The sequence below is a fragment of the Gossypium arboreum genome, chromosome 3, assembly GCF_025698485.1.
Source record: "Gossypium arboreum isolate Shixiya-1 chromosome 3, ASM2569848v2, whole genome shotgun sequence".
NCBI lineage: Eukaryota > Viridiplantae > Streptophyta > Magnoliopsida > Malvales > Malvaceae > Gossypium > Gossypium arboreum.
Window position 1 is genome coordinate 128490631 of NC_069072.1, and position 10945 is coordinate 128501575.

A 10945-nucleotide genomic window follows, 5' to 3' on the forward strand; every position below is an offset into this window, starting at 1 on the left:
CTTATTATTATACCCAACTATTTATTGGTAGGATAACTTTAATAATATAATAATTTACCTTTTGATATTAAAATTATAATTTAACAACTCAAATAAATAAAATTTAAAAAGTATAAAATTTCTATAATATTAAGTTTAACTTTTAAAAATGATACTATGCAATGACAGAGTAAAGGGTTGGTATTATTCATCTTCTAAAATATTTTTTTCATTTAAATTATTTATAACTTATTAAAATTTTAAATTAATAATAATAAAATTATCCTTTCACTCAATAATAATAAAAATTAATTAAATTTTTGAAAATTATAAAAATATAAACTATGAAAATAATAAAATTATATTTTTAATATTAAAAAATATACAATTTAATCACAACCTAAAATTTTTGGGCTTCACCACTTATTCTATAGGCTTTTAATCTATAAATTACTATATTTTTAATATTTCAATTCCCACTTAAATAATAAGAAAACTCTTGTTGTAAATATATTTGGCATTTGAAGACATTTTTCTCCATTTTCTTAATTAAAACAAAGAAGAAAAAGAAACAACTTTGTCTTCCAAATTTCTCTTCTATTGTTTCTCTGGTTTTATTTTTAAGAAAAACCGCATTGCTTTAAAACTCGCTGGCACCAACCAATTCAATTTCTTCAAATTAGGGTTAAAAAAAACACCCACTTCCATTTCCATATAAATGTCATAGCAATGATTTTTTAATTCAGTAATATTATTTCGTTTCAATTTATCATTCTTATTTATATATTCTTTTGGGATCCCAAGTTCCCAACACTTTTGTTTTTTGTGCTCTTTATCTTGTCGATGTTTTGAAATGGCTGCGCCGAGGAATGTGTTGAGGGACGAGGAAAGTGCCGCGGCGGCGTTGTTGAACAACAGCAGCAAGGAAGATGACGATTCCCCAACTGGGAAGAGGTTAAAATCGGAAAGGTTTCCTGTTTCGAGGTGGGAATTGGCTGCCTTTTTTGGGGTTTTCTTGATTTTTTCTACCGGTTTGTTCTGCATCTACCTTACTATGCCCGCCACCGAGTACGGGAAACTCAAGATCCCGCGTTCCATCTCCGATCTGCGCTTGCTGAAGTAGGTCCTCTCTTGTTTTTTAATCATCAAAACTGACGTCTTCTCTCTTTTGGTGAATGTTTGATGCTTTAGTTCGGAAATAAGCTTAATTTTGTGTTGAATCAATTGGATTTGATAAATATTGTAGATTTTCGAAATGCCCATTTTAGGTTTCTTGTGGTTTTTTGTGATTTTGAGCTAGAAAGAAGTAATAGGATTATTTTAGCTTATAATTCCATCTTTAATCGGGTTGTTTGAAAGTGAAATGTGCCTCTTTTTGTGTTAGATTGGAGGAGTTAAGCTGCTAAAACAATGAAAATTGTTATGGACAAGAATTCTATCATTTCTATTTTGTCCCGAATGAATCTTTTCAATTTGTTTTGTCCTTACTCTAACCCATATACCTTAATTTGAATTAAGGGCTTAAAATGCAATCTATGATTATTAATAATGATTGTAGTTCATCTGTGGATCATGTGAGGGAATACAATTATGCAAATTGTAGGGACCATGTTGCAGGCATGCTTAGTAGAGCCAGCAATGTATTAGATATTTCTCGTATAGAGATCGTGTAATACTGAGTGGTCATATTTTGAGAGGATCAGATAACAATTGGAGTATAATTCCCTCTTTAAATGTAAAATCACGGCATTGATATTTGATTTAGCTGTTTTGGTTGCTGAGTTCTGGTTTGACTTTTTCTTTTGCGAAATGTCATCATTGGGTTTCATTAATTTCTCCCTTCATATATTTGCAATACATTGTTGCCCTAATTGCCATTCTTAATTTATTGTTGTCATTTCCTTTAGTTTACTTATGTATTCACTACTTTGTTGTTGCTCGGCATTGCTGCTTTGTTGTCAACAATTTCTTTCTTTGTGTTCATATTTTAGCTGCAACACTCATTTTACTGAAGTCTGTGTTTTTTTTTTCTTTTTTCAGAGATAATATTGCAACATATGCAAGTGATTATCCAACACAATTCATTTTGGGTTACTGCTCGACTTATATCTTCATGCAAACCTTTATGATTCCTGGAACAATTTTCATGTCTTTGCTAGCTGGAGCTCTCTTTGGTGTAAAAGGCGTTTTCTTGGTTGTCTTTAATGCCACAGCTGGAGCATGCTCTTGCTTTTTTCTGTCAAAGCTGATAGGCAGGCCTTTGGTTAGTTGGTTGTGGCCTGATAAATTAAGATTTTTTCAAGCTGAGGTATTTCTTTGTTACCATCTTTGCAAATTTCCTTTCTGTTTTCTCTTAATTTAGCATCTTTCATTTGTTGTCCTATTATCTTCTTCGTACTTGAATTCATCTGCATTTTTTTTGTGGAGTCAGATTGCTAAGCGAAGGGACAAGTTGCTGAATTACATGCTCTTTCTGAGAATTACTCCAACTCTACCCAACCTATTTATTAATTTGGCTTCACCTATAGTTGACATACCGTTTCATGTGTTCTTCTTAGCAACTTTTGTTGGCCTAATACCAGCCTCTTATATAACTGTCAAAGTAAGTATCCTGCCATGTACCTCAATTAATTCCTTGCGTTCTTTATGATTCGATTTTCATTTTTCTATTCCTTTTTTATTACTATTAGTATTGTCATCTGAAAATATTTGTTGAAAGAAAAGAGATACTTGTGTGTTATCCAATTTATTGCTACACCCTGTTATTCATAGGCATAAATGATGTCAGATAGTCCGCATCTTTATTTAAAACAAACTTTGATAACGGAGATAGAACAATATATTTGTGTCTCACATGTCTCATCAAACAGTTTTTGATAATGGTAATAGAACAATATATTTGTGATCGGTCACATGTCTTTTCACATTGCCAAAAAGAAGAAAGTTACATGTTTCTAACCATTTGACTTTGTTCTGATGCTCAGATCAATGACGATATTGTTTTAAACATTTTTGCATTACCCTAGCTAGCTATATATTGGAGGACTTCATGAAAGTTTTAATTTAATGTTTTAAAATAATTGATTTGCATTTGCATTCTTAACAATTTGGAACGAGAAAAGCTTCTACAAGATCGCTGAACGTATATTCTCGCCATATTCTGTCTAAATCGGATTCTTACCTTAGCCAAATACATGGAGTTACTGAACTATAGAGACTGTTAACAGTTTGAAATAGGTACTTGTTGATGAAGCCCCACGATTACTATTGTTAATAGGTTTCTTCACTAAAGATATGGCGGATAGGGTTCAATGGATTTTATTTGGATATATTTATTGGTGTCCACTTAATTGATCATTTGCTGTAATTGAATTAAGTCTCTTTGTACTGGAGATAATTAAAAAATAATAGAGTTTATGTTGAGATTCAATTTGATGCAATTCATTGGTGTCACGTAATAGTGAAATGATAGGAAAAGATGGAACTCGTGTATTCAGATCCTTACCTCTGAACAATTTGATATTTAAAAATGTGCAAGTAGCTGGTAAGTTTTTAATATAGAAAGGTCAAAGAACATTATGTTCATTTGACAGCCCTTTTTTTGGTTTATTTTGTACCTGGCTTATTTATTTCAATGATATGGTATTTCTTGATGGTATTGCATACAAGTAAGCTTCAATTCAAGTATCTGATTTAGGACCATCATCGTATCTTCTTTCAGGCTGGTCTTGCACTTGGGGATCTTAGGTCTGTCAAGGACCTCTACGATTTCAAGACTTTGTCTGTGCTTTTCCTTATCGGGTTGGTCTCTATATTTCCTACCCTTCTTAAGAAAAAGAAGATATATGAATAAGGTTATGTTGGTGAAGTCTGTAGCATCGTCCTGACTGTCAATGGGGGATTAAGAATACAAATTTTTACAAATTTCAAAATTTAGGATCCAAGAAAGGATAGAGCATAGTAGAAGATCCTCATTTCTGCAGCTGATTATTGAAGATCTACCATTGACACAAAATATGAAAAGCAGACGGCAGGAAATTCCTTTTTTCTTATATTTCATGAATGTTTACTTAAAGTCATCTCCCATTTAGATTATTTAAAACATTTGGGAGTAAACTTTTTCTTTTTCTTCCTAGAAATGCTTTGTACGCCATTGACAGTTTTACTTTTACAGACAGCGCTACATGATAATGTTGCTGTAGAATTATGTAAAAACTGTACTGATATATATAGTGTACCCAGTGATAAAAGTGTCTTTTTAGATATTGCTTCCTTCTGCTGCTGATGTTTTATTTTACATAAAAAAAAAATCAGATTGGAAGTTAAATATGTGATGCTTTTCATTTTCTGGGTTAATTCAATTATTGAAATCTCTTTCTTTGCAAAAATAAATAAATAAAATAGATAATCGATAAGGGATAAAGGATAAAGGAAAAGGAAAGGGTTGCTTAGAGGTCAAATTTAGTTCTTGTCCTTGTTTACAACATTTAATTATTTTTGATGTTAATCCTAGTACTAACTAGGAAGTTGTAGGTCCACTGGCATCTGATCTGGTATGAAAATGTAACTTAAGGTGGAAGAAAGTTCACCTTTTACCTTTAAAAAGCTTTCTCAGAAACTCATAGTTGTTGCTCCTTTTTCTTTCTTTTTTACTTTAAATATTTCAAAAAAGTGATGCTAGTACTATAATGGTTTTTTTCTTAAACAAGTCTTTAGATAGTTAAAGCATACTGATGAATATAGTATTGGGTAAGAAAACAAAACTGCACACCATCAACTTCATATTCTACCAAAAATACCATGACATCAGCTGCTGTGTCATTTTAAGGATAAGAGAAAAGGAAAATTTTAAGGTTAAGCAATCACCATTGCTAAATAAAGTACATTAGCTTGATAATATGTGTACATAAATATAAATATAAAGATCCAATTATCATTGTGTCTAAACAAACTCAACTCAAGCAAAGAAGGGTTAAATTTGGATAGACAAATTTAAATGTAAGAAATGATGCTAACTAGAAGAAGGACAAGAGTTAGAGTCAGAGGAGATTGATGTTAAGTCTTTCACTCCTAGTCCAAAGGCGTCAGCTATATTCTTGTTGAGGTTGCTTCTCATGCTTCTGCTTCTTCCTAACCCATCACCTTTTCTCATCATTGCTGCAAACTCCCCATAATCTATTCTTCCATCCTACAATTTATATATACATGTATCATAACAACAGTTATTAATAATATTTTAAATGTTCCAAATTATAATGTCAAAGCCATGCTTACATTATCTTGGTCTATTTCTTTGATCATGTCCTCCAGATGAACATCACCTAAACCAAACTCTTTGCAAGCTTGTTGAAGTTCATCTACCGTGATATAACCACTACCATCTTTGTCAAAAAAGGTGAAAGCAGCTACTATATTTTCCTCTCTCTCCAGCTTATTCATGTGCAGTGTTGCTGCAATGAATTCACCATAGTCGATTGTTCCATTGTTGTCGATATCGGCCTGTCAAGGGTAACAACAGTTGTGGTTGTCATCAATCACTCAATCATGTTGTAACATAAAGCATATCAGTAACAAGTCAAGAAAGGAAGTGGTATTTACTGCTTCCATTAAAGATTTGATTTCAGATTCCATTAATTCAGACCCCACTTTCTTCAAACCGTCTTTGAGTTCTTGATACGTTATTGTCCCGCTGCTGTCCGTGTCGATCATTTTGAACAACTCTTTCAGACCACCTATTTCTTCCTCGGAGAGTCGTTCTGCTATGACCTGCAAAAGAATGTTTTTTTTTTGTGTCTCCCCCCATTGTAAAAGAACGTGAAACATAGGTAAAAAGGGGCAGCGTTTTCAAGCATGCCTATGTAAACACATCAAAAACAGGAGAATGACATACACGCAACGCCATCTTTTTAAGTTTGTTCATCGCCGAGAACTGCTTCAAGCGTGATAGCACGGCGGAATCTAGAGGTTTGTCTGGGGCAACTCTATCATCAACAATCCATGGGTGACCTGATGCATAAATCAACCCACTGTTATGACTTCCACACATAAAAAAAGAAAGAAAGAAAGGTAGGCATTGTCATTCCCTTGCTATTGCAAAGAAATCATGATTTGGATTGACATTAATATTTAAAATGACTTACATAAGACTTGATAAGCAGAAATTCTTGACTTAGGGTGCCTTTCAAGCATCTTTCGTATTAGATCTTTTGCACTTTCGGAGATGCTAGGCCATGGTTCGGATGTGAAGTCGAGTTTCCCATGTAAAATCTGTCTGAATATTCCTGATTCAGTTTCTACGAATCAAGAAGAAAAGTAAAAAAAAAACAACTTAGGATATGAGAATATAAGAATTAGGACCAAGTGTTGAAGGATGTATGATATGATAAAATACCTGCCCAAAATGGTGGAACACCACTCAACAAAATGTAAAGGATAACACCTGCACTCCATATATCTATTTCTGGTCCATAATGCTTGCACAAAACCTCTGGTGCAACATAAAAGGGACTCCCAACAACATCAGCATAACGTTGTCCTATACGATAGAAAACGTAAACCGGCATTAACTCTGAGAGGAAACGCCGTGAAAAACAGAGGGAAAATCACTAGTAAGTGCCACAGGTGTGAAGTTTCCCATCATTTGAAGAAGCCTAATGATTCTTCCTAGCACAAGAAATTTGAAAATGCCATCATACAAGCAAGAAAAATTTGGTACCGAGGCACAACCTGATGTTCCAGCGATGCTGATCTTGACATCAGTATGGAGTTTTACAGAATATAATTGGTATAATCATATGTGTCCTCCTCCGCTCATTTTACGGTCGAAGCCTAAACCTATTCGGGTCGGGGTATTCAGGTAAAGCCTCTCCATTCGTTTTTAGGCTCTGAGTCTAAACCTATTCAGATTAAGATATTCAGGTAAACCACTCCAACAATCTTAAAAATTGAGATCATAAGGGAAACTTATCCCATAATATCTTAAAAACATTCAACATGATCAAACATAAATTTCTGAAGAACTTTGAGAGAATCAACCCAAACTTTTTTTTTTCTTTTTAAAGAAAACCCAATTAAAAGGAAAGCACCAATCGAGGAAACAACCAAAATCATAAGGTCAAAATCAATGGCCATTGTTTCCAAAATCAAGAGTAGCATATAAAGAAAAGAAACCCCAGGACCCAACCTGGTTTATAGAAGATAGACAAGCCAAAATCTGTAGCCTTGAGGACCGCATCGTCACCAGGAGAATCAAACAAGAAATTCTCAGGTTTGAGATCTCTATGCATAACCCCAAGAGAATGACAAGCCTCCACAACACCCACGATTGTTTTAATAAGCTTAGCAGCCTCTCTTTCACTGTAATGACCTTTAGCCACAATCCTATCAAAAAGTTCTCCGCCTAAACAAATCTCCATAACCAAGTGAACAAACACGGAATCTTCATAAGTCCCCTCGATCCGCACCACGCTCGGGTGCTCCGACAAATGGTGCATGATCTTGATCTCCCTCCAAACATCGTCGTAATCTTCACGGCATAAAAGTTTACGCTTTGGGATCGACTTACAAGCGAAAACGGTGCCAGTAGCTTTGTGAATACATTCATAGGTGGTGCCAAATTGGCCTTGCCCCAGCTTCTTCCCCACCACGTAATGGTCCCTTAGTCTTGGGGTTTCGTATGGCAAAACCCATCCTTTGGTTGCTGCTGTCGTCGGTATTGATGATGATTGATTATTCATTGTCACAAATATATCTCAAATAATGGGATCTGTTCTATTTTCTCTTTGGAATACAACAAATGTAATAGTTTATTCTATATATTCATTGGGTGGTGACTCAACGTCATCAAGAATGCATGAAAAGGAAAACGAAGCTCTAAACTTGATGCTTTTGGACTTTTTCTGTTTGTATAATTAGTAACTATTTGATGGCGGGTTTTTTTGGGTTATTATCTTATTTTTAGTAGCTGATTTGATAGAAAAAAAAATCAAAAAAAGATATTTATTAGCTCATTCGTTCATTCAAATATGCACTGGGAATGTGATAAGTTTTTTTGCTGGTTTAATGTGCATGCTCCATTTCAATTCTATTTCTTCCATTTTTAACCACTTATTCATCCATTCTGTTTCACATGCAATACGTAAAAATAGCATAAATCATATTACATATCATTATTACGGCTTCAGATTTTTTCATATATGTATGTATAATATTATGCAAATATAATTGCTCTATCCCTCTGCAAAAATGTGCCACCTAAATTTTTGTCTTTATAATAAAAATGTAGGAAAATGTTCGTCTCTCAAAGGATTTGGGATAGGGGGAAACTAAAAAAAAATTAAATTGTATATTTTATTATAATAAAATATAATTTTATTATTTAAATTGTTTATTTCTTATAATTTTAAAGAATTAAATTAATTTTTATATTTTTAAAGGGATAAAGTGTAATTTTATCATTACTATTTAAAATTTTATAAATTATAAAAGAGTTAAATTTTTTTCTATTTTAGAACACTACAAGAAAATAAGGCTTTAGCGGCGCTTTTAGAGGTGTTTTATCAAAAAACGCCGCAAAAATTGTAAAACGCAGAGCAATAGCGGCGTTTTTGGTAAAACGCCGCTAAAAAGCAGAAAGCAATAGCGGCATTTTTAGTTAAAACGACGCTAAAAATTATAGAAATAGCGGCGTTTTACAGAAAACGCCGCCAAAAAACATAGCAATAGTGGCGTTTTACCAAAAACACCGCTAAAAGCCAGAGCATTAGTGGCGCTTTTGGTAAAACGCCACTAAAAACCAAAGAATTTGCGGCGCTTTGTGTAAAAGCCACTAAAAACCAGAGCATTAGCGGCGTTTTTGGTAAAACGCCGCTAAAAGTCATTTAACCCCTAAAACCTTAAACCCCAAAAAACATAAACACTAATCTATAACCTCTAAAACACTAAACCCCCTAAACACTAAACACTAAACTATAACCTTTAAAACCCTAATTAAACCCCAAAAAACATCATATGGATGTTGATGTGTATATATACATAGATATTAATGTAAATGTTATGTTCATAATAAATTATGGAAGCAATATTACTTAATATTGATTAAATTTATTTTGGGTTGAGGTTTAATATTTAAGGTTTAAGATCTATGGTTTAGGGTTTTATGGTTTAAGTTTAATGGCCATGGCTATATAGTATACTAATCTCAAGTGAATCACATTCAATAATTAAATTAATCCTAAACCCTATAATTAATTATTGTTATCGATAATAGATATCTTGATTTTGATAAAAAATATTTTTTATATATTAATAATGTGTTATATTGTTTAATGGATTGAAGGGATATTTTGTGGAAAACGTTTTAAATTATAAGTTTACCTTTAAATTTTATTAATAGTTTTAAATGATAGTTTAGGGTTTATGGTACTATATGGTTTAAGGGTTGGAGATTATAAGGTTTAGAGGATAGGGGTTAAGTGTTAGGGTTTAGGGTTTAGAGATCGATTATATTTTATGATTCATGGTTTAAGGGATAGGGTTAGGGGTTTAAGGTTTAGAGTAATTAGTGTTTTGTAATTTATATATTAAATAATTTCTTATATAATTGTAAAAGAGATAATCTTAATTTTAATATATTAAAATTATGATTATAGTTTAAATTATGTAAGAGATAATAGATAAATTTTATACAATCAATTAATGCTTTTATATTTAAAAATATTTAATCTAAACCATTTAAAATATTTAAATATTAGATTTAAAAAAAATTGGATTTAGCGGCGCTAGGGAATAAACGCCGCTAAAGGGTTTTCTATTATACAAGACGACACCGTTTTCTTTGGATTTTTAGTGGCGTTTTAGGTTAAAACGCCACAATAGGGTTGATTTAGCGGCGCAAGGTTATAAAAGCCACTAAGGGTTATTTTGTTTAGATAAAAAAGGTGTAGTTTTTATAGATTTTTAGTGGCGTTTGTGGTTCAAACGCCACAATAGGTTTGATTTAGCGGCGCTAAGGTATAAACGCCACTAATGGTTAATTTGTTTATATCAAAACGATGTAGTTTTATTCGATTATTAGTGGCGTTTTAGGGTAAAACGTCAGAATAGTTTCGCCTTTAGCGACGCTTGGTGATAAAACGCCACTAAATGTTATTCTGTTCATATGAAAACGTCGTCGTTTTTTTGGATTTTTAGTGGCATTTTAGGGTGAAACGCCGCAATTGATTTGCCTTTAGCGGCGCTACAGAAAAACGCCATTAAAGTTTATTCTGTCTATATCAAAACGGTGTCGTTTTGTTTGTTTTTTTAGTGGCGTTTATGTTAAAATGCCGCAATTGGTTTGCCTTTAGCGGCGCTAGGTGAAAACGCCGCAAATGTTAATTTATTTTGTGCTAAACGATGTCGTTTTGCTTTCTTATTTTTTACCCACACCGAGTTCCCCCTTCTCCCTGATTTATTTCCTCCATTTTCCCTTCTTCGAATCCCTAAAATAATCACCCCCTTCTCCCTAGTTTATTCCCCCCATTTTCCCTAATTCGAAACCCTAAAATAATCACCCCTTTCTCCCCAATTTGAAATCTAAAATCCCCAGTAAATGTTCAATTAAAGGAAGAGGTAGTAAGAAAGGAGAAGGAGCACATTTGAAGCTAGGAACGGCTTGAAAGAAATTTGGTAAGTTCTCTTTTGGACTGTTTTTGTTATTTTCATGGCTTGAAATTAGACTGGTTGGATTCTGGTAAGTTGTAGGGGAGGAAGGGAATGGGGTTTTGGGGTTTAAGCTTTGGGGAAGGGAGGTGGCATTTGATGGTGGTGGAGCACGGGGAAGGGGGCAAATGTCGGCGGGTAGAGGAGGGGAGTAGGTGGGAAGGGGCAGCCAAAGACTGCATATTTTGTTCTTCACAGGTTGGTTGCCTTAATGATGGCTTTTGGGGAGGGGATAAGGGAACACTATAATTCTGATTTCTATTTG

At 33.4% G+C, this 10945-nt stretch overlaps 2 protein-coding genes across 2 annotated transcripts; one reads left to right on the forward strand and one right to left on the reverse strand.

Annotated features, from left to right (window-relative positions):
- The first annotated feature begins 476 nt into the window (after positions 1 to 476).
- Positions 477 to 4242, forward strand: LOC108476327 (uncharacterized membrane protein At4g09580). The gene is made up of 4 exons (XM_017778511.2): positions 477 to 1098; positions 2020 to 2287; positions 2411 to 2581; positions 3701 to 4242. Exons 1-4 carry the CDS (start codon positions 833 to 835, stop codon positions 3830 to 3832), a joined length of 837 nt encoding a protein of 278 aa, XP_017634000.1. The 5' UTR covers positions 477 to 832; the 3' UTR covers positions 3833 to 4242.
- Positions 4243 to 4825: 583 nt separating this feature from the next.
- On the reverse strand, positions 4826 to 7954 carry LOC108476326 (calcium-dependent protein kinase 11). The gene is made up of 7 exons (XM_017778510.2): positions 7163 to 7954; positions 6371 to 6514; positions 6120 to 6272; positions 5870 to 5985; positions 5578 to 5745; positions 5254 to 5478; positions 4826 to 5167 (listed from the first exon to the last, which is right to left on the reverse strand). The coding sequence occupies exons 1-7, from the start codon at positions 7713 to 7715 to the stop codon at positions 4991 to 4993; spliced, it is 1536 nt and encodes a 511-aa protein (XP_017633999.1). The 5' UTR covers positions 7716 to 7954; the 3' UTR covers positions 4826 to 4990.
- Between the last annotated feature and the right edge of the window lie 2991 nt (positions 7955 to 10945).